Genomic DNA, 27,242 nt, shown 5'->3' with positions numbered 1-27,242 from the left:
TACTTATCGACGTATCGTGTTGGCTGTGGACCGAAGAAATCGTCGAATATCATCGAAGATGGCTGCTACCACTGAAATATTAAATACTCTCACAGAAAGAGCAATTTCCCAAAAGAAAATGTAGGATTTTCTGGCTTGTGACGCGTTTCAGGTAATAACTAAATAATTAGTAAAGAATACGGTGCATATTCACAGGACGGTGTCTGAATTTTATTTGTAAGAACCGTGGGCGGTTACGGAAAGTCATTGTAACTTCATTCTAACTTGACATTTTGACAGGAGATAGACGTAAATATTGGACTGAGCGTTCGATGAAAAGTAGTGTCACAGATTGAAAGTATAAAAATTATTATGACACGTGCAGGAAAAATTGATTCATGTATATAATAAACTGGATAATAGTGTTTCGTTTTGTCTTACACAACAATGTGCCATTTTCACATGTTATAAGTTCTCCGATATGTTAATGTTTCGAATAACAGCACAATAAGTGCTTAAACAGATTGTACTACCGCATATCAACGTTTACAAATTACTGATCCATTTATTAAAAGATTCATTTATTGTTTTCGAACTATATTTGTTTTCAATTCCATTTAGTTGTGTGAGTCTTAACATCATATAATTTTTAATATTATTGCTATATTAACGTACGATTACACCGTTTTTTATATGTAAAATTTTTTTATATAAGCACATATATTCTCCTGTAATTAGTTGGCTTTATATAATAACATTAATAACAATATAATAACAGTTTGAAAAATTATAACTACTTATTTTTATCCAAAATTTGTGTAACTAATATCATAAATACTATAAAAATTAATGAATTTTAATTATGTACTTTATAAATAGTATGCATATGTAAGCATATATATATTTATTTTATAATCTCACAATTCATTACTAATTGTTTCAAAGGAGCATTTTCTACTGCAAGTTTAATAATTTACGTTGTATTTCTGTAATTTGATGAATATCTTATGTTTATTATGTAGAAGAATGCTGACTATGTAAATCCTTGTAATATTATTTATATATCCTTGCTATATGTTGAAAATATCAGTATGTTAAAAATATAGATTTCATTTTATAAAACATATAATATATGTATAAAGGTACTAAAAAAATGTATTTAATATTTACCATAATATGAATGATGTAAGTAAAAAATATATCAGTGATATGAGTTTTTAAAAAATTAATATCAAATTTTTATGTTCTGGTCTTCATACATGTCATTTTTATGCTTTTAGCAAGTATTAAATATGAACATAATGCGTAAACTACGAGGGAGTACTAGTGTTGGAGGCATGGGTTCCAGCAGTACTGGTGGTTTAGATGATTGCACTGGAAGTATAAATCCTCAACATACTGCTTTGGGTCTTATGCACCTTAAAAAACTTTTTTCTGAATATACCCATCCTCCACATCTCCTCTCTGATGCTGAACGTAATGATAAATTATATAATATGTTGCCATTATTTTGCAAGGTCAGTATTCATATATTACATAAATGGAAGTTCAACAATTTTCTTTCTTTCTAGCTAAATTATTAACTTAGATTAATTGACATTTAGGTATTTGGATCTAGTCCAACAGGAGATATGAGTGAAAAATTTTGGGACATTTTGGCATTTACACAACAAGTATCTAAGTTAATGGTATTTGAAATCAGTAGTAGGGCAAGTAATCAGAGTACTGAAACTGCAAGTTGTGCCATTGTACAATTTTTAGAAATTGAGAATAGTGAAGAATCAAGCAATGGCTGGATGTTACTATCTGCATTAAATTTGCTTGCAGCAGGTGATACTTCTGTAATACAGGTATACATTTCAATTATACTTCACTATTCTAATTAATGTAAACTGCTGTATGTGTTAATAGATTTATATTTTATTAGGCAATGACTACTGCTTCTGTTCCATCAACATTGGTAAAATGTTTGTACCTATTTTTTGATTTGCCTGAAATGATTGATGATGAGGCTGATATTACAGATGCAAATAGTGAATATACTTCAAAACAACGTAGAATATTATTACAAAAAATATTTGTACAAGTACATATCTCTCATATACCCCTGATTTTTTTAATTTTTATTTAAGCAATTAAACGAATGTTAATTTACAGTTATTGGTGAGATTATGTAGCCATCCATATCCCGCAGAAGAACTTGCACGCAAAGATGATCTAACATTATTATTCTCAGCAATAACTAGTTGGTGCCCTCACTATAATGTGATGTGGCGTAAAAGTGCGGCAGAAGTATTAATGACTTTATCTCGACATGGACTTACCCAAAATGTAGTAAGCTACATTCATAGTAAGTATAAGTTTAAGTTTAATCTATTTAATCATGAACTAAATATGTTCTTCAAATTTGCTAAATAATATGAAATACTGTTGCTTTTAATTGTAGATAAAGGATGTATAGCACTATGTGTTGATAATATGCAACGTGTACCTGAGCTGGCACCATTGGAAGTGGTAGAAATGTTTGTTACAGTATTTTGTTTCTTAAAAGATTCTAGTGAGGTATCTCAAACACTTCTAGACGATTTTCGTGCTTGTCAAGGATATATCTTTTTATCAGAATTTTTGTTAAAGTAAGAATTTTCTAACTGTAATAATATTAGTTATATAAATTAATCTTATTAGTATAGTATTTAACATAATAACGATATTAATATTTACGATACCATTATTAATTTATGATCTGTAGACATGCCCCATCAAGATTAGAACAAGATAGTAGAGCAGAGGCACAAGATGCCATTCGGAATTTAGTGCTTATGTTGGCTTCTCTAACAATGTGTGGTCATACAGAATTAAAGCCAAGTCAAGCTAGTATGGGATCTTTGTTCCAAATGCTTGGTTTTACTTTACCTCAACCAAGTAATAGAGGTATAAATATTTCAATATATGATTTTAAATTTTCCTAGTGTTATTTAATAAAGCATAATAAAGTAAGTATATCATCTAGAGTTAAAAATAAATTATCTTTTACAGGAGGAAGTGTCAGAAATATTCAAGCATTCCAAGTATTACAGTCTGTATTTGTAAAGTCCAATTCACCACTCTTATGTTGTACAATCCTTGATGCAATATCTAGTGTATATCATAGTGATAATGCCAATTATTTTATACTTGAAGGGCAAAACACATTATCCCAATTTGCAGAAAAAATTTACCTAAAAAATCGAGAAATACAAGAGAAGCTTTTTCAACTACTAGAATTTATAGTATTTCAACTTAATTTTGTGCCTTGTAAGGAACTTATATCTCTATCTATACTACTCAAAACAAATAATTCAACCAGTTGCAGTATATTATGCATGGAAACACTCCTTAATATACTCAGGTAATAAGCAGTGTTTTTTAATTATACAATTTATTCAACTATACATACTTTATATTGATCCCGGAAAACGTATCTTTTCAGACATAATAATATATTTAAAGATGTATACAGAGAAGTGGGTATGTTAGAAGTCTTTGTTACATGTCTTCATCGTTATGCAACTCTACTTAAAGATAAACAAGCTGCACAAGATCAGGGATTAGGTATTAATATTTTCATACCTTTTTTCGTTTTCAAATAACATGTTTTATTTAATATGCATATATATAAATCAAATAAACAAAGACTGTTGTTTTTTAGAATATCAAATCTGCCAAGAAGATGAGCGATTGGGTGCCTTAGTAATGGAAGCCTTGACGACATTATTAGCAAGCAATGTTCAGAATGCTAATGTGTTTAGGGAATGCGGTGGGGCACGTTGTGCTCATAATCTCGTGCCCTATATGGATTGTCGATATCAGGCACTTGGTATTGTTAGAGAATTAATACTTAGTGCAGGAGGAGACGATGACATGGCTACATTACTAGGTGTTATGCATTCAGCACCTTCTAATGCCTTAGTCTTAAAAACACATATATTAAAAGTTGGTGTAATTGATATCATTATTAATCTTTAAATTTTTTAACATTACTATAAAGTATTCTAATTTTTTAGTCTCTATTGGCTTGTTTGCGAGAATCTCATCGAACTAGGACTGTTTTTCGAAAAGTGGGAGGTTTTGTGTATGTGATGTCCGTCTTAGTGTCTTTAGAAGGCCAATTAGGCATACAAAGATCAGAGAGTACAGAACCTTGTAACGACATAATAAAAAGAACGCCACAGGAAGAAGCACAGTTACTGACTCTTTTACACGTTGTATTTCACACTATAAGTACAGCTATGAGATTTGAACCAGCAAATGCTAAATTTTTCCACCATGAAGTAAATATTTATTTATTAATATTTATAGAGTAAAAAAGAGAGAACGATTGTAAATAACATAATTATACAATAATAAGTGTTTATACAAATATTTATATAATATTCGATTTACAGATATGCCAATCAAGTTTGTGTGACACTTTGCGACTTCTTGGATGTTTCTCAACACAGACGAAGCTTACTGAAATAGATATAATACCAACTACGAATTATCATAATATGTTATCAGCACTATTTACTGGGAGTGTATTAGAACCCATGTTCTCAGATGTTATACCAAAAACATTATCATATGCATGCTTATTACTACGACTTCTGTATGATGTAGCACTTGACTCTTTTGATAAGCCAAATTTGGCAGGTCTAGGAATGAGATCGCCAAATCATAAACAAAATAGCGTTGAGGTGGTTCTTAAATTTAATTTATAGTACATAATAATGAATGTTATTAAATTACTAAACTAAATATTATATTATTTTTAGCAACAAAGATCTTTCGATTCACCGGGAAGCGGAAAGAAAAGTGGTATAAATTCTTTAAATCTGAGTCCACCTACTCCTGAACCAATTGTAGTTCATCCTGGCATAGTTGTTGGAATGTTATATTTACTTCCATCAATCTCAGAACCATCCAATCCACAAATGGCTTTAGCTTTACAATTATATGTCGCAGAAATTATTAAAAGTTTAGTGCGATCCGAAAGAAACCAACAAATAATGTGTGATGCTGGAATGGCGGGTGAATTGTTATCTATAGGTAGAATAGCTTTGCAAGATGAAACACATCCTTTACATCAACCATTACAATATATTATAGAAAGACTTGCAGCACAATCCTTAGAACCACGTGATTTAAGGTAAGATGCAAAGGAAAGTTTAGAGAAATACTAATCAAAAGTAATATTTGTATATGCACTATATAAAATTTTTGTAATTAAAGGGAATTTTTGCGTTTGGGTGATCCATTATGCTGTATTTCACTCGATGATATTGAACTAAATAAACCTCGAGGCGGACCCGTGCCATTGACGCGTATTAAAACTTTAGTATCCATGACAACACCAAAGGATTTTCGAGCACACGGTTCTTGTACTTTACCGCCTTTCGTAGAACTGGATATGAGTGCTGAAGGATTTGCATGTCTATATTTACCTAGTGTTGCACCACAAAGTACAACTCCACCTACAGTGGTAGCTGCTGATAGTAGCGTACTTGGTGGAATTGGTTCTGGTAAGTCTTAAATATCTTTAAGACGTATTAAAGAATACATATTCTTCATTTATAAAAAATTTGCGTTCGCATCCAATGTTAATTTTTTAGGTGATAGGTTATTTCCCCCACAAACTGGTCTGACTTATAGCACATGGATATGTGTTGACAAATTTAGTGATCCTAGAACTGACCCTCACTGCGTGCGACTGCTAACATTAGTTCGTATTCCACAATCAACAAGGGATTTGATTTGTTTAACTGCAGTGCTTAGTGCAAGAGACAAAGCTATTATCGTATCTACACAAGAAACACCGTTACCGCAAAGTAAGTTTTATTGATCTTTTATTTCTCTTTAAGTCCTTATCCTTACTTACTCCTAATCTTTTCTACAACATAAACCTTATCTATAAATTAAATAAAAATTTCAGATATAAGTGAATGGGAGCCAGAAGGAACTGGTGAATGTGGTGCAAGAGTCTGGTGTCCAGACTTGCTTCATGAAGGTCAATGGCATCATATAGCCATTGTACTAAATCGTGCTGTTTTAAAAAATTCAAGTTTCTCGTTATACTTGGATGGTCAACATATTCATAGTCAAAAGCTTCATTATATTACACAAGTTCCTGGAGGAGGAGCAGCAAATTTGACAGTAGCATCTCCAGTATATGGGTATATAGGTACACCACCTTGTTGGCGACGGTATTCTAGACTAACATGGAAACAAGGACCATGTCACTTAATAGAAGAAGTATTTAACTCTCAAAACATAACAACATTATTTAAATTAGGTCCACATTATATGGGAAGTTTGCAAGCTCCACAGCTGTCAGGTATTAATTATAAATTTTATATAAGTCCATACATTTATTTTTATTTAATTAAAAAAACTTAATTTTTTATACAGGACAAGAGCCTTTAATGCCTCTTGTTGCAGAAGAAAAAGTTGTATTTGGATTAAATGCTAAAGCAATGTCCCAATTAACATTAGCTAAAATTAGGAAAGTTTATAGTCGGACTGATAACAAATCAATTGCTAAACAGGTATATACAGTCATTTCCATGTATAAACATATCTTCTGTATGTATTAATTAAATAATATTATTTGACAGCTTGGTATGTCATCGCACGAAAATGCCACTCCTATTAGAGTTCTTCATAATTCAGCAGGACATTTAAGTGGACCAGCACGAGCACTTGGTGGTGTAGTCGTTGGATATCTCGGTGTTCGAGTCTTTAGCCCCCGACCTGTAGCTACAATGATTGATAATGTAGGAGGATGTTCAGTGTTGTTAGGTAAAACTTTTTACCAATCTGTGTTTTAAAATATATTTAAGTATTTATTGAAACAAAAATTTAAAAGATAATCATTCATTTTAATAGGTTTAATAGCTATGGCCCAAGATGTAGAATCTTTATACGCTGCTGTTAAAGCTTTAGTGTGTGTTGTGAGATCCAACCAAGTTGCCCAACAAGAAATGGATCGCAGAAGGGGATATCAAACATTAGCAATGTTACTAAGAAGGAAATGTCCTCTTCTAAATAGTCATATTTTACATCTTACATTCAGTCTTGTTGGTACAGTAGACAGTGGTAGAGAAACTAGTGCAATACCTAATGTTATGGCATTTCAAGATCTTCTATGCGATTTGCAAGTACGATTTCTTTTTATTGTTGATAGATAATTTATCCTCAGAGCAAACATTATGAAGATATTGAAACATTATACTTTTAGATTTGGCATGAAGCACCTGGTGAACTTTTAAGATCACTTCTAGAACATTTGTATGAATTAATAGCAGAATCAAGTGAGAAAAGAACAAATTTACGTTTAATGAGAGATTTGCAATTAGTACACAAATTGCTACACATTTTAAGTGATGTAAAACAAAGTAGTACGAGACAAATTTTGCTTGCGTTACTAAGTATTCTATTAAGTCAACCGAGACAAGCTGATTTACTTTGGTAATTTAACGTACTCTAAAAAATATAATTATATTGTATGTGTATATTAATAATATCTTTTATAGGTTTGGGCAATTTATTGTTGCTACATTACCTCAAAGTTCAGAAAAGCATTTAATTCTTCGAGAAAGCGAAGGAAATAAAGAAGGAGAAGGGGAACACATACTCTTACGAAATCGTTGTTTGCAGCTTTTACACTCTCTGTTATTTAATGGCCCCAAAGTGAATGTAAAGTAAGTAAAACGAAGAAGGTAGATATGTAAACAAACTCACTATATTTTTTATATTAACTTAATAATGTGTTGTAGTATGTGTGAGGAATTAGCTAAAGTATTAGGTTTAGATTGGATATTACTATTTCTTCAGTCTGGCCTTCATAGTACCACCGTAATATGGGGGTTACGAATTTTAGTAGCTATTTGTTCTGTACAATCAATATTACAAAAATTTAAAGAAGGAACTAGTAATGGTGGTTGGTTACGCCATACAGACCATAATAAAATGGTATTAGCACTTGGTATGTGTATAAAAGTTATTAAGCTTTAAATAGTTGTATTGCATACTTTTATATTATATCTTATTTATATATTTCTAGGTTGTCATCAGCAAATGACTGGTGGTGAAACTAAACCATCTGGCCTTCATGTACCAGGATTTCAGCATCTAGGATGGTTATTACCGCAGCATGTAGATCTTGTCCCAGAATTGTATTTTCTTTTTATTGCTCTCATGATGGGACAACCCGTAAAATTATTACCTACTGATTCCAAAGTTATTTTAAAAGTTCAGTAACATTTGCATACTTTTTTATGTCTTACAGTATTTAAATCCAGCGTAAATATAACAAATATCTATGTTTTATGATAACAGCTGGATTTGGACAATGTATGGAACTTCTTGTTTGGTGTCCCTGCAAATCATACACTATCCTCTTTTGCTAGTAGAATCAATCTTTGTCCTGAGGCTGTGGTAACTTTATTAGCAATGGTACGAACAATGTTGAATAATTATTCAATCAAGTAAGTTTATAATTGAAATTTATCTCTTTTTCAATTAATTACTTTATAATATATTAACATGTATAATTTTTATTTAATAGCCCTGAATCTTTGCCTGATTGGTTAAGCGATTATCCAGTGACAATAATACAGTTCCTTTTTTTCCTTTACCATAATTTCACTGATTTTATGCAAGTATTTATGTCTGCGGAAGTATTGGGTGCATTAGCTGGTACTTTGTTTCCAAAACCTGCAAGCTCTAGTCAAGATAGTAGTGGAGCTAGTACTCCAGCAGATGAGGTGAAACTTAAAGATTAATGATATTCTTTTTAATAAGAAAAAAAATTTACAATAAGATTTTATTTTAGCAAGAGCCAGTGTTAGTAAGATCTCCATCAAAGGATGTTGGCTTAACAAATCATCCAGCAAAGAAATTTGTTATGGATTTCATGCGAGTTATTGTAGTAGATTCCCTTTCTCTGTCTGTTAATGCAAAATCTCCACCAGCAATTGATTTAGTTTTGGAAGCATGGCCAGAACATGCATCTACAGGCCAACAGACACGTTATCAAACAGAAATTCTATCTATTTTAATGGAGCATCTGTTAGCTGCAGACGTTCTAATTGGAGAACAAGCAGCATTACCTGTCGTTCCTGGTGGATCAGTTAATAATATAACAAGTAATGTGTGTTACGTTGCAGCCAGAATAGTTGACAAATTGTGGCAAGGTAAATTTCCAAATTTTCACTTTTTATAGCCAATTGCATAATCGAATATTTATCATTTCAAATCGATTATTTGATAATACACAGGTGCTTTGACGAAAGACCCACATGAAGTGTTTGATTTTATTGTAAAATTAATTGGACAAGCAAAAAGACGACCAGGTGTCGTTAGTATGGAAGGACTTCATCACTGTTTAAACAGAACAATTTTATTTTTATTGTCACGAGCAACAGATTCTATAGCCGATCAAATGGCTGTGTTAGAAGCATTGCATAAACTTACCACCCACAGGTGAGGTTAATATTTTTTGAAATAAAATTTTTTGCAAATTGTAAATGAAATCTAATTTAAATATATTTTTTATAGATTGTTAGTTTTCGGCGCTGGTAATCATGAATTAGAATTTATTGGTTGTCTGACTTATTGTTTATTGCAACTGACAGCTGATATAAAGATTATGCTTGATACGAATACAAAAACAACATGGCACGTTAATCCACAAATTGAAGCCAGTGATGATAGATTAACATCTCATCAAGGTCATAATCTGATGGCTGTTGCAGCTACAAGAGTTTGGGAAGAGTTATATGTATGTAAAAAGCCTGCTATAGAAGAAGTTTTTAAAATTACTCTTCCAGCACCTATAGGTAACGAACGTGCTCCCGAATTATCGGTAGTGAGAGATCAAGTACATGAAGCTGCAACTAAACTTTGGTTGAATTATGTTGTTATGGAAAGAAAAGCTTCTTATAGAGTTCCTTGGGAACTTCATAATCAAATACAATCGGTAAATATTCGTCTACAGATCCTAGTAATAATTTATATAAAATAGAATGTGTAGAAAATCATATTGTGTTTAGAAAATCCAAAAAGTAACAGGAGGTTTAACAAGACTAGCAAGTAGAACAAAAGTTCGGAAAGAAGAATCTGTACGTGTAAGATTGAGATTACATCAGAACACTGTTGCACAATGGACAGAGCAACATATTGCATTAGTCCGTGAACTTGCTGCGGCGAAACGTTTGCAATATATACAAACTAATCAACATACTCAACGATATGTATATCAAGTAAGAATATCATTAAAAAAGGAAGAAAAAGAAATATCAATAATTGTATTAATAATTTTGCATTATACAGGAGTGGTTACAAACCGAGACTGAATTAACAAGAGAACGCGGTCTATGGGGACCACCAACTCCTACTAGGCTCGACAAGTGGATGTTAGATATGACCGAGGGCCCATGCAGAATGAGAAAGAAGATGATGAAAAATGAACTTTTTTACATACATTATCCCTACCGACCTGAATTAGAGCATCCTGATAATGTAAGCTAGCTTCACTATTAATAGACGAAGAGGAATATTAATTAATGATGAAAAATAATTTACTTATTTTGATTTTTATAGAAACAATTGAAGTACAAAGTTGCGACAAGCACTGATAGTAAAGAATACTACTTAAAGCAACTTGGTAATTCATCTGGTATGTTTGAACGTGAACGCGATCCTGTTATTGATGATACACCGTTAAATGTTAACGACGCCTCTACGGAAAGTGAACCTCCTATGGTACCATGTACATTAGAACGTCATGCTAGTGAACCTGATGAAGCACCAGAGGATAATGAACAAGAAGAAGAAAATAATCAGACTGTTCCAGACAATCAAACTTTAATACGACTATTAGAGGAACATGAAAAAGTTTGTCTTTTTCTTTTTGCTACAAATGTAAATAAATAAATAATAATCAATATATGTACCATTTAAGCGCTTTTTATATTTTCAGATAAGTCACATGTTCAGGTGTGCTAGGATTCAAGGTTTAGATACAACTGAAGGTTTGTTGTTGTTTGGAAAAGAACATTTTTATGTAGTTGATGGATTCACACTGTTAAAGTCTAGAGAAATAAGAGATATCGAAAGTTTACCCGAAGCTTATGAGCCAATTTTACCATCGCCGGGATCTCCGAGAAGATCCAGAGCTATGAGGCAATGTTCAAAATTTAATTATGAGGATATCAGGTAATAAATTTGTATACAACGTGAAACTAGATTGTTGTATCTAATTTTGACACGTCAACAACAGTGACCACGTTTTGCATGTTTTCCTGTAGGGAAGTACATAAAAGAAGGTATTTGTTACAACCGATGGCATTAGAAGTATTTAGCGGAGATGGTAGAAATTATTTATTAGCATTTCCTCGTAAAGTAAGAAACAAAGTTTACCAAAGATTTATGACATTTGCAACAGCGATTGCTGACAGCGCACAACAATCAGTTGCTGGTCAAAAGAGAACAGCAAATGTAGAACAAGCTACAGGTTTACTTTCGAATCTAATAGGTGAAACTTCTGTTACGCAACGATGGGTGGTTAGTATTTTAAGTTGTATTAAATTTATATTGTTCATATTATAGTTATTTATGGAAATATTTATTCTATAGAGAGGCGAAATATCCAACTTCCAGTATTTGATGCATCTTAATACTTTAGCTGGTCGTAGCTATAACGATTTAATGCAATATCCGATATTTCCCTGGATCTTGGCCGATTATGATAGTGAAGAATTGGATCTCACTGATCCTACAACATTTAGAGATTTTAGTAAACCTATGGGTGCCCAGAGCCCAGAACGGTTATTACAGTTTAAAAAGAGGTAATTTAACTAAATGAATTAATATAAGAAAAATAATTTAACTGTTAATTCACATTTAAATCAGATATAAAGAATGGGATGATCCACACGGAGAAACACCTCCTTATCATTATGGGACTCATTATTCCTCTGCGATGATAGTTTGTTCATATCTAGTGAGGATGGAACCATTTACACAACATTTTCTTCGATTACAGGTCTATACTAATTAAAATAAAAATGTCTAATTTATAGCACGAAATTAATTATTACTATAATACATGAATTATGAAATTTCTAGGGTGGACATTTCGATTTGGCGGATAGAATGTTTAATAGTATAAAGGAAGCGTGGCTTTCAGCATCTAAACATAATATGGCTGATGTAAAAGAACTTATACCAGAATTTTTTTATCTTCCAGAATTTCTTATTAATTCAAATCATTTTGATTTAGGTAAGTATTACGAGCCAGACATGGACATGTTATTAATAGAACTGTAAACACTAACACCATATATTATTTGTAGGTTCTAAACAGAGTGGTGTACAATTGGGAGATATTGTATTACCACCATGGGCAAAACAGGATCCTCGAGAATTTATACGCGTGCATAGACTCGCTCTAGAATGTGATTATGTATCGCAACATCTTCATCAATGGATCGACTTAATATTTGGTTGTAAACAAAACGGCCCTGCTGCGGTTGAAGCTGTCAATGTATTTCATCATTTATTCTATGAAGGCAATGTTGATATTTACAAGTAAGATTTTGTAGTACTTATTTTGCAGTACTTTTCCCAATTATATTTTATGGTTTGACTTTTATAATTCCTATTGTATTCTTCTAGTATTGATGATCCTTTAAAGAAAAATGCCACTATTGGATTTATTAATAATTTTGGCCAAATACCAAAACAGTTGTTTAAAAAACCGCATCCAGCTAAAAAAATGACCCAAAGAACTAGCGTTATTGATCCAGGACCTATTACTCCTGGCTTAAGCATTACTACATCTGACAAGTTATTCTTTCATAATCTTGATAATTTAAAGCCTTCACTTCAACCTATCAAAGGTTTATATAGTTATATAAAGATCTAGTCATCGAATCATCGCGAATCATAATTAGTAATTTACTTTTTTAGAATTAAAAGGTCCAGTTGGACAAATACTTCATGTTGATAAAGCAGTGTTAGCTGTGGAACAAAATAAGACGCTTATTCCTCCAACATATAACAAGTATGTAGCATGGGGTTTTGCAGATCATTCTCTCAGAATAGGGAACTATGACAGTGACAAAGCAATATTCGTTTGTGAAGCTATGATACAAAGTGGTGGTGAAATAGTTGCTTGCGTTTGTCCGTCTTCCAAATTGATAGTAACTGCTGGCACAAGTTCTGTAAGTTATTGCTTGAATTTAGTTTTTGTTTCAGCAATTCTTTGAAACAGAACTGTTTTAATAGGTTGTGACAGTTTGGGAATATACTAAAAGGCAACTTTCTATTAAACAATGTTTGTATGGTCACACGGATGCTGTTACATGCTTATCGTCTAGTCCAGCATATAATGTAATTGTATCAGGATCTCGAGATAGTACTGCTATTATATGGGATTTGTCTCGTTGCTTATTTGTTCGTCAACTTCGCGGACATGCAGGACCGGTAGCAGCGGTAGCTATAAACGAACTGACAGTACGTTTAATATATTCTGTAAAGTATAATGAACAAGAGCAAAATATAGATTTATATCACATAGGCGTATCATGATTTTTTATAGGGCGACATAGCTACTTGTGCAGCTACTTGGTTACATGTATGGAGCATTAATGGCGAAGAACTTGCTAGTGTTAATACATGTGTTGGTCGTGCTGACAGAATGCAGCAAATTTTATGCGTTGCTTTCAGTCAAACTCACGAATGGGATTCACAGAATGTTATTATGACTGGATCGACTGATGGCGTAGCACGCGTAAGAATAACGCCATTTATTAAAATATTTAAATTCTATAGTATTGTACACAAATAAAAAAATATCATATTTTTGTAGATGTGGTCGATGGATTATGTACAAGTGCCTGCAGAAGAAGAGAAGCTAGAGGAAATTACTACTACCAAAGAAAAACATATGAAGTCAAATAAAAATGAAAGTCAAAATGAAAATACGAAAAAACGAGTGCATGAATTAGTTAAACAGATGAGCATTTCTGCGGAAGGATCAAGTTTGCTCGCAAAAAGTGGTTCAGAAAGTAGTCTTTCAGAACCCGAAAATGCTAAAGAAGCATCAAGATTGCATGAAGAGAAAGAAGAATGCTCGGATAATGAATCAAGTAATGGTTCCAGTAATAAACCATCGCCGCAGAATAATACTCCTACTATTGTGCTTCGTAGAAAGAGTCGTGGAAATCCAATGTTTCGTAAAAGTGAAGGCGGTGGACGTGCAGATAGCGAGGGTACCCAAACAAGGTACTTAAATACAGCTTCTGTTCTTTAGAACAAATATTTTCATTTATTCGGTTTTTACTATAATAGTATCGATCAAATTAATTCATAGCGAGTCATCTAATAATCCTGGAGATTCTGAAGGAGCTCTACGAGCTAGTAAAAGTGATACTAGTTTAACAGATAGTTTCGTCATGGTTACTGAAGCTGATACAAAACCTAAAAAAATTAATCCACAAAATATCTTAAGGGACGGTTTTAAATGGCAACGGCAATTAGTATTTAGAAGTAAATTAACGATGCATACTGCATATGATCGCAAGGATAATGCGGAACCAGCATCTATAACGGCCCTCGCAGTATCAAGGTAAAATATTTATAACTTATTTTTTATTTGAAAAATATATAAAATATTAAAAAATTAAACGTTTAATTAAATCACAGAGATCATAGGACAGTATACGTTGGAGATACAAGAGGAAGAGTCTTTTCATGGAGCGTATGTGAACAACCGGGACGTACGGTGGCCGATCATTGGCTTAAGGATGAAGGAGCAGATTCATGCGTTGGTTGTGGAGTTAGATTTAATCTTTATGAAAGGAGACATCATTGTCGTAATTGTGGACAAGTATTTTGTTCAAAGTAAGTTACTATGATACTATAAATTATTTAAGTAAATTACAAATTTACAACCTGCTTTCTTTTTCTGTACTTTACTATACTTATTGACATAAGTATTTTGTTAATATTTTTATACTTTATATACAGATGCAGCCGATTCGAATCGAAAATATCGAGACTCGGAATTTTAAAGCCCGTTAGAGTTTGTCAAGGTTGTTATTCGTCATTACGATCTCAGCATTCTGCTGAAAGCAGCATTTAAATATAGTAATGTATTGTATGGTTTCGTATAAGTTATTGGTTTCAGAATGGGTACGGCGAGAATGTATGTACATAGCAATCGCAACGTACCCTTTTATGTTTTTGTTCAAATTTTTTTACAAGAGAAACGAGGCGTGCATTTCCTTACTTTTTCATATTTTGTACGATACATTGTTTTAAAAGATTATTTTACCAGAGAGACAGAAAAATTGATCGCTGCATTTTTCGTATAATCAATTTTGGTTTCAACAATCTTTCATATTGCGAATTGACATCATTTCATTTCTCTTTTTCTCCATGAAATAAACTTAATATTACAATACACTCCTGTCGATTTTATAATATTGCTTGTATATTTTTACTATTTTAATGAATTAAGCTATTTCCTAATAGTGATCGGCCTGTTTCACATTATCGACAGGTTTGTACTGGAAAAATTTTAAAAAACATTATTTGAAAACTGACATGACATTTAAATCTCTAATATGTAAAGCACATATTATAAAACACGAACATATTTTTGTTTTTAATGTTTGACTCTTAATCATTTCTAATACTTTTCTACATCATGTGTATTTGTATTTTATATGCCGAAGAACAATGTGTACAGTTACATTCTGTATTGTATATTTGATTTATATGTTGCACTTACTTCTTAACAGCAAAAGGGGACTTTATATACAGACATATATACGAAATCATGTATAGCAGCACTTGTTTAATATGCGTAGTCTGTGATTTTTTTCTTTCCTATTTTAATTTAATGAAGCTATAATTAATAAATTTCTTGAGTAATTATTACTAATAATAATAAGAATAATAATATATAAAATATATATATTATGCTATTTATGCGATTCATTTCTCTGTCATAACGCTTATATCGTTTCTCATATTTGAATGTATTAAATAATTATTGTTAATATTTATTTTAAATTATGATAAAAATTAATACAAGATGTCAATACTGTTAATGGAAAAATATTAGATTTAATATTATTAGATTAACCAAAAAATTATATTTATACCGTTTATTTGTACTGTTCTTGTTTACATTATGTTTTACGTATAATTATTGCTTAATAAAATGCTTTTATTTTCTTTTTTATAATACCATCATGTACATAATGCAGTAATAATACACGGTGTAATTTATTCTAAAAATTATCAACGGTATATAATTTATTACTGTATCATGAAAGACGTCTTTTATTTTTCCATTCTATAGAACTGAAAACAATAATAATCTCAAAATTCAAGAATATATGTATTACAAAAAAAAAAGGAAAAATACGCAATTGCAGTGCACCCTTTGTGATCGCTGCCTCTATCGATATAAAACTCATAAATTTATAATAGACAATACCTTAATTACGTTAAAGTGTTATTAACTGTAAGATGGTTATGAAACCATAGACTCTAAAACCAGCAGTAATATTGTAAGCAATGTCATAAATGTGGAATACGCTCGTTTGTTCGCAAATTGATATATCATGAATGCATCTGTAAAATTAATAGTAAAGAGGGAGATAAATTAAAAACATGTTCTTGGATAAGTGTTTTGTAGAGTTTTAAAAATGATGGAGTATTGCAAACGCAACATATACTTGGGAAAATTAAGTTTGTTTGACAGTTAAGAAGAATCAATGAATACCGACGAAACATACAAAGATTTGTATAAATATAATGATCGCGGTATTAGGAAAAGAAATTGTCTCCCTATATGGATAACAAATTCTACCATTTGTATTCTATCGATACACTTCCATTTTTCTAAAGGCACAAATTTTATAAAGAACAAGAATAAGAAATAGTGTGGCGATTAAAAACTGAGAATGAGATAAACGCAGCTTAAATATCGCGAAATATTGTTTCAAGGTGGTACTAGTAAAGTACTATTGTTACTAGTCAAATGCAATGTGAGCACAATGTTAATGAGTATTCTTTCAAAAAGAATGCTTTTGATATAAAGGTTAAAAGTAGATAATGCTGGGAATGGTGTGAATGAATTCCAATATTTGAATCTCTTAACTATGCGCCGCATAAAAAGAGTTATCACGTATCTTACGGAAATAATATCTGTGTGTCATTATTACATGCCAGTTCTAATAAAACATTGCCAACTATCTTTACTTTTGTACTCCTACTTATATATACAAGAAACAAAGCTTATACTTAGTTTTACAATGGAATTGGAATGCTTACAATTAATTCTAATTAACAGTTGTAGATATTAATTTTGAAATTTTTTACTGTTATTTATCTCTTTAAAATAACTACAAGTGATATCCAATGAACTAAAATTAAGAGCAGGATGAATCTTATTACTGAAAAATGTATTATTTTATCAAGAGGATTACAATTTATATAATTATGTACAATTGAAGTAAGTGATTACTTCATCATGTAGAAAAATAAGTATAATTTCTAGTCACACACATATTGGGTGCCTCTTAAGTTTGCTTCGGTTATACGAAATTTTATTTTATATTTGGAGCAGTATTATATTTAATCATATTTGTTGGTGTTTGTGTATTTTATTACAAGATATCAGAGCTACGTTCTATTTCGAAATGTACTCGAATTTATGCTGTTTATACTCTACATCGTATCTAAAAAAGAGAAGTTAAGCATTATACTTATATGTAATCACATATTAGAGTATCGAAACATATTATCGGTTAAATTTGATTATCGCTATGTAATATGAAAATAAAATTAATTTCATAACTTTCGGCAATATTGCTTTTTTCTTATGTATGTACAATGATTTTATCTTACAATACAATTATGCAATACAATTTGCTCTTATAATTTCATTTTTATGCTAATTTAATAAAAGAAACATTATTTAATATACACATAATGATCATATAACTTCTCAAGAGACTGTAAAAAAATACCATTTTGTTATAATGTACCAAATTATATCTTCTTAAGCATTAGAAAAAAGCAAACCATTGCTAATTTTACAATGTCACATAAATGAATGTTTTAAATTAGTCTTTTCGCAAATCCACTATATATCAATGAAGCATATGTGCATTATATAATTTGACCCCAAATTGTACATACATAGAGATGTATAAAAAAACATGAAAAAAATATTAATTACATAGAATTGTACGATAGATAAAACTTAGAAAATATGTGGAAAATTCTAATAACCAGTGTTGAATGCTGGTATGTATGACTTTGAAGGCGTGCATATGTGTGTTATTCTGTGTATATGCGTGTATACGTTTCCCACCCGCACGTAGGAATTACATACATGTATACATACAATCATTTTCATATATATATATATATGTATATGTATATGTATATATATATATATGTATATATATATATGTATATATATATATGTATATATATATATGTATATATATATATATATATATATATATATATATATATATATAATATTGTATGTAGGTAGTTTTATTGTACTGTTAGTTGATATTTGAAAAACATTGTATAGTAGATTCTGATAGTAGAATTATATTAAATGGGCCAAAGTTGTAAGAAATTTATTTTATTATTAAACCTGTCTAATATTTGTAAATATAAAAAAATTATATGTTGTTTACTTATACTGCAAATGTTAATATAGAAATTGAAAACATATTCATATGTCAAAATTACAGATCACATTTTTTTACAGCAAGATTCATGTTTCTTAATTCTAAATGGATGGAACTTTCTATGGCATTTATTACATGCAATAAGCTGAGCTTGATATTTTTCCCAATCCACTTGAGCATAGTTGAATTCTAAAACAACAAAAGTAAATTATTTAATTCCATATATATATTGTTATATCTAATATTGATAGAAGTGAATGGAATTGTCAATATTTCAAAGACTAGGTAACAACAAGATTACTTACCTGCGGGAATGACAGGTTCTTCTTCTTCTGTGGAAATAATAGACATGGCCAATGACTTATCAATAGTATTACAAAGTACTGTTTCTATGCTATTATCACGAACTGGTGTTCTAGCTAGTTCACGTTTAGGTTTCATAGGATCAAAATCATCATTTCTGTCCTAAAGAAATAAAAAAACCATGTTCAATAGTATATCTACGGAATTAATTATATATATTAATTAAGCGCAATACTTGGTCTATGTCAAGTGATTTATCTTTTATCGTTTCTTCTGTATTATTTTCTATTGATGGAGAACCTGTTTCCTCTGTAAACATAATTTTTAATTGAATAATTATGCAGAATTATGATTTCATGTTTTGAATGAATTTCTTACCTTTTGAATCAACAGTACTGCTGATTGCTATTTCTTCAACCTTTTTAGATCTTTGCTGAGGACGTCTCAGAGATACCATACCATGTTTTATGTTTTGAACATAATTAATTTTACATTTGCTTATTTGTTTAAATTCCTCGTTTGTCTGAATATCGCTAGAGATACATTTTTTTAATGCACATTTCTCTATTTTTGTATTATCTAATCTTCGTATGTCTTCATTAGATGTAGATCTATGCCTTTGATTAGTCTCAGAGTTATTTACTTCAAGATTGTTTTTCCTGATACTATTTTTCTTCTTTTGAGTAGTTTTATTTTTTGATTTTCTATCTTTTTCTTTCGGTTGCTGTTCTTCATCTGACGCCTGAAATGTTAATCTTTTTGGATTGCCAAAGTATAGAGATGTAGATCTATATTGCTCCACATTAGGTTCTGTCTCTTGCATTGTTACATCTGGACTAAACAGACTTTTATGTACATTAACATTTAATATATGTTTATTTCCTTTTTGTGGTTTATCTATGTTTTTATGTGTTAATTCATTATGTTCTAAATTTTCTTTGTTTTGATCTATGTTTTCATGTTTCTAGAAAATCATATATTTAATTTAATACATAATATACAGAATATATAATAACAAAAATTCTATACATTAATCAAAAAAGAAGAATGAAAAGAAATAATTATTTACCTGATTAACACAAACGTTATTATTACATTTACACCATCCTGTACATTGAATATTTTTTTTTACACAACCACAAATTTTGGAAGAACATTTTGTTTTACAACTACAACCATGCTGTATTATCTTTGTATCCTTTTTCCATGCACTTTGATTTTGTACTGTTTGATTAAATTCATCTACATTATTAAGATTTACTGGACTTGGGGTTCTAGATTTCTGAACTGTTTCAGGCGTTTCAAAAATATATTTCCTTAAATGCTGCACTTCAATTGTAAGAAGCTTTACTTGTTCTTGCAAATTTGCTATTTCTAACACAGTATTAGTCTTACTGGTTTGAGTCCCAGCACTTTTCATTTCTCTGAAAAAGAAACAAAATTTTCTCACTCAAATTTTATAAGAAACAAAAAAAGATAAAAGAAAACCTTAAAGAGGCTTAAACATTCTATAATGTTTTAAACTTATTCTTTATGTATAAATAGAAGAAATAAACTATAAGTAAATAATATGTCAATAACAGAAATAAGTATGATAATTATTACTAAATTTTTATCTAATTTTAAGATTGTAGCAGATGAAAGTCCAATACAATAAACAAATACTACTAAAAGAATTATTATATTTTTTATATCAGAATCATATCTAAGTGCTTCAATTTAAATCAAAATAGCAAACATTTTAAACGTATGAATGTCAAATTCGTATCAAATTTATATTTCAAATATTTAACTAAGAGAAATTAAAATAAAGAAATTCCTTACTTTTTGGCTTTTGGTGTTTGTGACATTTTATAAAGTGGAAATATTAAACACGGCTAAAATTATTTGATGAAGAGTTAATATTCAAACATAGTCGTGTATTCAATGTAACCTGACGTTCGTGTTGACGGTTGACAGTTTACTCGCATTTAAATTCTTCTGACCATAGACGTAGAGGAATGGTGAAAGTACTGTTTTGCCTTTAGTGATTGCTTTTCATCGTTTCATTTTTCTTGAACAAACAATGATTTATTACATTTTAATTTCTTATTTAATCTTATCTATCTTAGATACCTAGTCTTATAAAATTTTATTCGAATAATACATAGTGTAATATACATATTATATATATTGTTAATTAAAATTTCAGTAAAAAAATGTATCAGTGTCATACAATATCTTTTGAAACACAACCTGGCACTAAAACTGGCTTTGTACTTATTTATTTGTACTTATATATATATAGTATATGAAACGCAAACAATAATGACGACTGTGTTATAAGTTGTGAATATAATTGAAATAATAAAAATAAACAGTGTATTGAAAAGATAAAATACAAATTTTTAATAAATACTCCGTAAAAATTCAAATTTATTAAAAAAGAAATTTTCAGCTTGTCATACTAATATCGTGATCCATCATTATTTTTATATATTACATCATCTTAGTTATGATATAATCAATTGTATAAATAATTATATATAATTAACACATTGAAAAGGTTACAATAATTTTAATTCTCGTGTATAGCTTACACATCATCCTACCCTGGAATGAAATTTTAAATATAAAATAATAGGTAAGTTATAGTTAAAGGATATGTAATAGAAAAAGGAATATGAAATACATTTGTTAATATTTTATAAATACCTGATAACCATCGTTCTTTTTCTTCTAATATGTTTACAAATTTTTGTCCAGATGTTTAATCGCTATATTTCCCCACAATTATTATTTACTCAACTGTTCTTAATGTAATTTTGTAGCAACAATAACAAAAAAAAAGAAGAAAAAAGAAAGAAATGGAAATATATGACGAGACGCTGATCAGAGTGAGGACTCGATTCCTTCTTTTAGTCGCGATGTCTGAGGCTGCACGATTAGATAAGACCTCGGTTCATAGTGCGTCCGAGATGCAGAGCGCATAAGAGACCAAGAGACCAGAGGACCGGCCTCAGTTAAAGCTGTGTGTGCATACCGGCAAATTCGTTGACAAATTACACGAAAAATTTGAGCTAAAGGATCAGTGTTCGCTTCGCGAGTAACATACACGTGCCTCGTATAAGTTCTCTTTCGACTGGACTCTTTGCCAACAATCACACTTGCTCGTCTCTCAAGTCATACATCGAAAACAATTAATCTTTTACTGATGTTTCTTTACTTAGAGAATAAAGTTTAAGTCTTTCTTTTCAAGATCGAACTATGAATTCGTTTTTCAAAAGAAAATTTATATTCGAGATGGAGTGGGACTGACTCTGATTCCTTTATACTCGATTATAATCACAAGGAAGTAAGAGAAAAAAATTAACAATGCCAGCCTGTACCAGTGAAAACGTTTCGAGGTTCTGGTCCTCGAGTCCACCGATTTCCAGGAGCAATAGCGTATCTCCTCCGATACCTAGTTCACCATTGTCTACGTCGCCGCCTTTGATATCACCGATATCTACTTTGAAACGATCCGTATCGAATGTTTCTAATCATTCCAATGCATCGAACATCTCCCAGTCATCGAACAATTCGGGCACACCTACTGTGATATTTTCACCGAAACGACAGCAGCAACATCAACAGCACCAACAGAGGTTACAGTTAAGCTATCAAGTTCAGCCAACACAAGGACAGGATCATAATCGAAATGACTCGTTGCTACTGAAAATTTTGTCCGTGTACGTAGACATGTTATACGTAGTACTTCAAGGTATCATCTGCGTAATAACTTATGCGATCTGGGCGCCAGCACTCGGGGCATCCATTTGGGTTTACATGCTATGGCTAATTTTCCAATTTCCCTTGACCACTTTCAAATGGTTCCTGACCGTGCTCTATATCCCAGTTTCGGAGAGGACTCGTACTAAACGCTGCGTTCTTATTAGCGGTGGAAGCACAGTGCAAACAGTTCACCTGGCACGAAATTTCTACAAAGCTGGCGCTAGAGTGGTGATCTGCGAGTTGGAGGGTTTATTCAGCTTGGCCAAGTTCTCAACTGCGTGCTCCAAGTTCTACACAATTCCGAAACCAGGACCTGGAAACGCGATCGAGTACATCAAAGCGTTAAAAGACATTGTCCAAAAAGAGAAGGCCGTTTATTATATTCCGGTGAGTGCTAGTAACACGGCCTACTACGACGCCTTAGCGAAACCTTACCTGGAGATAATGGGTTGTGAGTGTTTCGTGCCCGGTACCAGTGAAGTGACAACTCTGGACGATCCCTTGGAACTTTTGCAAAGATGTCAAACATTAGGTCTATCGACCCCCTGTCATGTCGTTTTACGCTCTATGCAAGATGTTTCGAGAATGTACGAACAGAATGCGTTCTCCACTGGAAGATACTTGATGCTAGCTGCAGGACCAGTCGGAATGAGAGATCGAAGCAGGATGATACTGCCTCCGACTATAAGGGAATTCAGAAACCAGCAGTACGAGATTAGCGAAAGTAAACCTTGTATAGTAATACGTGACCCTGGCGGCAGACACTATATTACTTGCACTACGGTGAAGGAGTCGAAGATCGTGGCCAACGTGACTTGCTTGGTGGACGAAGAGCGAGGCTTGATACCTGAAGAACATCCAGAAATAATGGAGTGGCTCGACAGATTTTTCGTTCGGTTGTTTAGCACCAGGATCAACGGGCACTTGAGCTTCAGATTAGCCGTAACGGAAGAAGGAGAACTAGTGCCAATCGGCTGTCGAGTAGGCGTTAGCTTACCCTACATCTGTCACACGGGAATTCATCCTCGATTGGTATGGAAACCCTGCAGACACTTCTCCAGACAAAATTCAGGAGTCTTTACTACGTCGGACAGGCATTTGCTACCGAATGGAATATCTTATGCACTGAAAAGATCAGCGGGAGAGACCGTTCCTCACCTGTTAGGCACCGTACTCGACAAACGAGAAGCTCTTTTCGCTTATTGGGACCCACTGCCATATTGTGCCTACTACCATCTTCAATTACCATTCAGACGCCTCGCAGGCATAATTCGAGCACAGCCGGTACAACATCCACCATTGGCGGTAGTGCAGTAATTTTAGCTGAAATTTAGCGAACTGTATCTTAATGAACACTAATAAAGTCCATTTTTTAAAGCAATCGCGTAAACGGAGTCAGAGCAAAAGAAAACAGAATGGAATGATTGAGAAACGAGCCTGCATGGTTTCGAGCGATTTCACGAAGGCAGCCAGTATTCGGAGATACGGATTGAACGAACGAATTCCTGTGCTTGAAAATAGAAAAATCGAGTCGAACGATACAAGGGAAGGGAGAATTCGTGCGGGAAATCTATAGATTTCAAAGGTCAAGTTCATCTTTATCGATAATAAATACTGCTGAAATCACAAACAAAGTGGATGTGAATTAAAAAAAAAAAATGAACAAGCAGAAGAAAATATACACGTTCGAATCACGTGCCGTTGCTGTTAGACAAACCACTTTTGCGCGCTGCAATTTAACGTATGTTCCTATCTTCATAGACTGCTATAGTGCTGAGAAAATTAAGTGAAAATTTCGTGTTTCGCAAATGTACAATTATATTTCGTGTACAGTGGACACACATGTCTTTTCTCGTATTCAATTCGAATTTCTTTTTTTATTTCTCTGCACCGATGATTCGACAATGAACTTTACCTAGTAAATAAGCATGCGCGCATACCTACATACAAACACTATTAATATATTTTATATTTTATATTTCATTCATTACACATTGTTACATCAAACCCGATAAATTATAAATAATGTTAATTGACCTATTATTCATACTAAGCGGATAAGAGGATGTTGCGACGATTTTTGTTCAAGAGCGGGTTGGTTTACAAACTTTTTTCTATTTCTCGACGAATACCGAGGTGCTGCAGAATTTCTGTATATTTATAGTATTTGATATTTTATAAGGAGTCGAATTAACTAAAATTCGTGTAAATACTCGTGAGCACATTATGAAAATAATGAACGTATCAATAAAAGTTGTTCAGAACGGAATATTTTTTAATATAACGCATTAAAATTATTCTTCATTTATCGACAATTAAACAACATAAACTCTGCATCAAAAATAGTTGAAATACGTAACCTTCCTTTCATAATTTCATACTCAAACTTTTATGTCATTGGCTTGTTTTTCAAACAAGAAACTAATTCTATGAAGTAAGAGACAATCTCGGTTACGTATTGTTGACGTAATATAAAATTATATCAAAGTTCAGTAGATATCAAAACTATCGCCTTAGAGTGATCGGCGAACGCATTGTCCATAGACACTCATCGATCAATGCATGAATGTACATATCTGATTCAGCAATAACAACAAACAAGTTCTTGACCAGTGTACGAGCAAGATTAATCGGATTGCTCGATTGCATTGCTGAAGCAGTAAATAATTCGTTGTATATACGAGTGACTCGGAGGGCACTTAACGGACTTTGAAAGGCAAGGGTCACCAGTTCGAGAGATGCTGTCGGTATTATCACCCATCTGGTTTTCTTCTTTTCTCTCTCGTCATTTTTTCTTTCTTCCTTCCCAGCAAATTTTTATCTTCAGCTGTTGTCAACTGTCTGAATGAACATGTAATTTTGTCACTAATTTCTCTCTCTCTCTCTCTCTCTCTCTCTCTCTCTCTCTCTTTCTCTCTGATCCTTTCTCCCTTCTCTTTATCTAAAACTCACACGATAAGAAGTTAATTAGCATCTTTTTCAGATGCATACAATTAAATTTTAAATTAGGAAATTCATCGAGTCGAATCAGTTTTACTCGAACTTTTATATTTGTTAAACAATAAAATAAAGGTAAGGATATGTGTCATGAGGGATTTATACTCAAGCATGCTATTGTATGTTTAGGTCAAAGTAGATTTCCGTGATCGCATGACATTTTCCTTGCACAAGAATGTGACGGGGGATTAATAACGATCGTAAATATCATTGATAGATCATACAGGTAAAATGGGGGTTGTTTTCACGATGAAACAGGATGAAAGGTGAAGATCGGAAAACGGAGCGACCAAATGTGTAACGCAATCTTATCATGCGATAATATCGAAATGCAGTTCCTTGACGACGGCCGGTGAAATAAATCAATACGTGGACCACCTTATTTTTTTGTTTCCATTTCATTTGGAGACAGCATATAAAGGAAATTGCTCATTTGCCAAAATTGATGTGGACTTTAATTGCACCTTACACATACGATGAACTCAATAGTTGTTCGGCATACAGAGGAAAGATTTAATAGAAAGCTTTCGAAGAACATAGAAAGCCATATAAAATACGTATATTTTTTCAGAGAAACGAAATAGAGTACTTTTCATTCCCAAAATAATTTTCAGATATTAAATATCCAGAATAGACAGATCGAACTGTCACCAAGCCGAGTTCAGAAGCGTCTCTTTTAATCTGATTTCATGGTGAAAAAAGTGATGATTCGTAATGGCTTATTTTTTAAGCAAGTTGTTCAATTTTTGTTTCGCCGTCGACCCCTGTTATCCGAGGACAGGCTTACGATTATCATGATTCTCTCTCTTTCGTTTCAACAGTAAAATCACCGATTTATCAGTTACGTACATGATTGCCTGTATAATATCTTGTAAGAATTCGTCATACGATTTTGATTTCTCAGAATTAACGACTTCGATTAATTTTTGTTTACGATTGTCCGACATATTTAGTATTGCATACGTTAACCCTCGATTTCGAAAAAGTAGGAAAGTAATAAAAGGTATTGGACTACGAAAGAAGACTTCAGAGTCGTTTAATAATTATTCAGTCCAACAACTATTCTCACATTTTTTCCATCAAAGTCTGTCGAAGTGTTTGTTTGTGGCCGCGTTATAGATGAAAGGTATGGTAGAAGGAAGCTTGAAAGCTCTTAGCTTGATTTGACTAGGAATAAGGAAAGTCATTTTCTTAGGTAATGCGTACCACATGGTTCCAGGTACTGCACTGTGTGAACAGATTCACCTGACTCGCATACCAATGGTCCGTTTACTGCCACAACTTACACCTTACCGCTAATTTCCTAGTGGCAAGAACGTTTAACGCATCGATACGCTTCTTATGCGAGAACTATTCTTTACTTCAGCGATATTTTTTGATACGCACATTTTGTTAAAATTTGCATTGTCTGTTTTTTAATTGTTTGCAGAAAAAATTTAAATAATAATATAACTCACAATT

At 32.0% G+C, this 27,242-nt stretch overlaps 3 protein-coding genes across 7 annotated transcripts; 2 read left to right on the top strand and 1 right to left on the bottom strand.

Moving 5' to 3' along the window:
• Positions 1–13: 13 nt before the first annotated feature.
• LOC122573789 (WD repeat and FYVE domain-containing protein 3) lies at positions 14–17,276 on the top strand. 2 transcript variants are annotated; one of them, XM_043740633.1, is made up of 45 exons: positions 14–151; positions 1,260–1,496; positions 1,584–1,829; positions 1,907–2,065; positions 2,137–2,329; positions 2,426–2,612; positions 2,729–2,910; positions 3,016–3,367; positions 3,449–3,570; positions 3,668–3,951; positions 4,023–4,289; positions 4,404–4,694; positions 4,773–5,146; positions 5,230–5,519; positions 5,610–5,825; positions 5,930–6,331; positions 6,406–6,542; positions 6,612–6,795; positions 6,883–7,154; positions 7,235–7,464; positions 7,530–7,697; positions 7,773–7,981; positions 8,060–8,247; positions 8,335–8,483; positions 8,564–8,762; positions 8,831–9,191; positions 9,276–9,480; positions 9,556–9,976; positions 10,050–10,259; positions 10,330–10,518; positions 10,600–10,893; positions 10,979–11,214; positions 11,307–11,562; positions 11,635–11,846; positions 11,911–12,043; positions 12,127–12,280; positions 12,354–12,588; positions 12,676–12,899; positions 12,970–13,223; positions 13,288–13,515; positions 13,601–13,792; positions 13,871–14,286; positions 14,375–14,629; positions 14,707–14,904; positions 15,031–17,276. In XM_043740633.1, exons 2-45 carry the CDS (start codon positions 1,272–1,274, stop codon positions 15,143–15,145), a joined length of 10,314 nt encoding a protein of 3,437 aa, XP_043596568.1. In that variant the 5' UTR covers positions 14–151; positions 1,260–1,271; the 3' UTR covers positions 15,146–17,276. The 2 variants fall into 2 exon arrangements, with proteins under 2 accessions (XP_043596568.1, XP_043596567.1); XM_043740632.1 differs by lacking the exon at positions 14–151 and adding an exon at positions 1,118–1,164.
• LOC122573793 lies at positions 15,878–22,536 on the bottom strand. 3 transcript variants are annotated; one of them, XM_043740649.1, is made up of 8 exons: positions 21,726–21,812; positions 21,611–21,623; positions 20,856–21,084; positions 20,101–20,455; positions 19,410–19,995; positions 19,267–19,340; positions 19,034–19,193; positions 15,878–18,917 (listed from the first exon to the last, which is right to left on the bottom strand). In XM_043740649.1, the coding sequence occupies exons 3-8, from the start codon at positions 20,879–20,881 to the stop codon at positions 18,793–18,795; spliced, it is 1,326 nt and encodes a 441-aa protein (XP_043596584.1). In that variant the 5' UTR covers positions 20,882–21,084; positions 21,611–21,623; positions 21,726–21,812; the 3' UTR covers positions 15,878–18,792. The 3 variants fall into 3 exon arrangements, with proteins under 3 accessions (XP_043596584.1, XP_043596583.1, XP_043596582.1); XM_043740648.1 differs by lacking the exons at positions 21,611–21,623; positions 21,726–21,812 and adding an exon at positions 22,400–22,536; XM_043740647.1 differs by lacking the exon at positions 21,611–21,623 and having other exon boundaries at positions 21,726–21,863.
• On the top strand, positions 21,765–27,242 carry LOC122573792. 2 transcript variants are annotated; one of them, XM_043740646.1, is made up of 2 exons: positions 21,765–26,907; positions 27,001–27,242. In XM_043740646.1, the coding sequence occupies exon 1, from the start codon at positions 22,386–22,388 to the stop codon at positions 24,099–24,101; it is 1,716 nt and encodes a 571-aa protein (XP_043596581.1). In that variant the 5' UTR covers positions 21,765–22,385; the 3' UTR covers positions 24,102–26,907; positions 27,001–27,242. The 2 variants fall into 2 exon arrangements, with proteins under 2 accessions (XP_043596581.1, XP_043596580.1); XM_043740645.1 differs by having other exon boundaries at positions 26,977–27,242.

Source organism: Bombus pyrosoma, linkage group LG12 (genome assembly GCF_014825855.1).
Source record: "Bombus pyrosoma isolate SC7728 linkage group LG12, ASM1482585v1, whole genome shotgun sequence".
NCBI classification, from domain to species: domain Eukaryota; kingdom Metazoa; phylum Arthropoda; class Insecta; order Hymenoptera; family Apidae; genus Bombus; species Bombus pyrosoma.
Note: the sequence above shows the minus strand (reverse complement) of the source record. Positions and strands in the feature narration are given on the sequence as shown.

What these genes read in the sequence shown, in the direction of transcription:
- LOC122573792 (XM_043740646.1), top strand. Translation starts at nt 22,386, where the DNA reads ATGCCAGCCTGTACCAGTGAAAACGTTTCGAGGTTCTGGTCCTCGAGT.
- LOC122573793 (XM_043740648.1), bottom strand. Translation starts at nt 20,881, where the DNA reads ATGTCACAAACACCAAAAGCCAAAAA. An exon ending in CAAACACCAAAAGCCAAAAA is followed by an intron (nt 20,456 to 20,855) that starts GTAAGGAATTTC and finishes TTTCTTTTTCAG; the next exon opens with AGAAATGAAAAGTGCTGGGA. An exon ending in ATAACGTTTGTGTTAATCAG is followed by an intron (nt 19,996 to 20,100) that starts GTAAATAATTAT and finishes ATGATTTTCTAG; the next exon opens with AAACATGAAAACATAGATCA.
- LOC122573789 (XM_043740632.1), top strand. An exon ending in ATTCCAAAGTTATTTTAAAA is followed by an intron (nt 8,248 to 8,334) that starts GTTCAGTAACAT and finishes TTATGATAACAG; the next exon opens with CTGGATTTGGACAATGTATG. An exon ending in AATTAGAGCATCCTGATAAT is followed by an intron (nt 10,519 to 10,599) that starts GTAAGCTAGCTT and finishes TGATTTTTATAG; the next exon opens with AAACAATTGAAGTACAAAGT.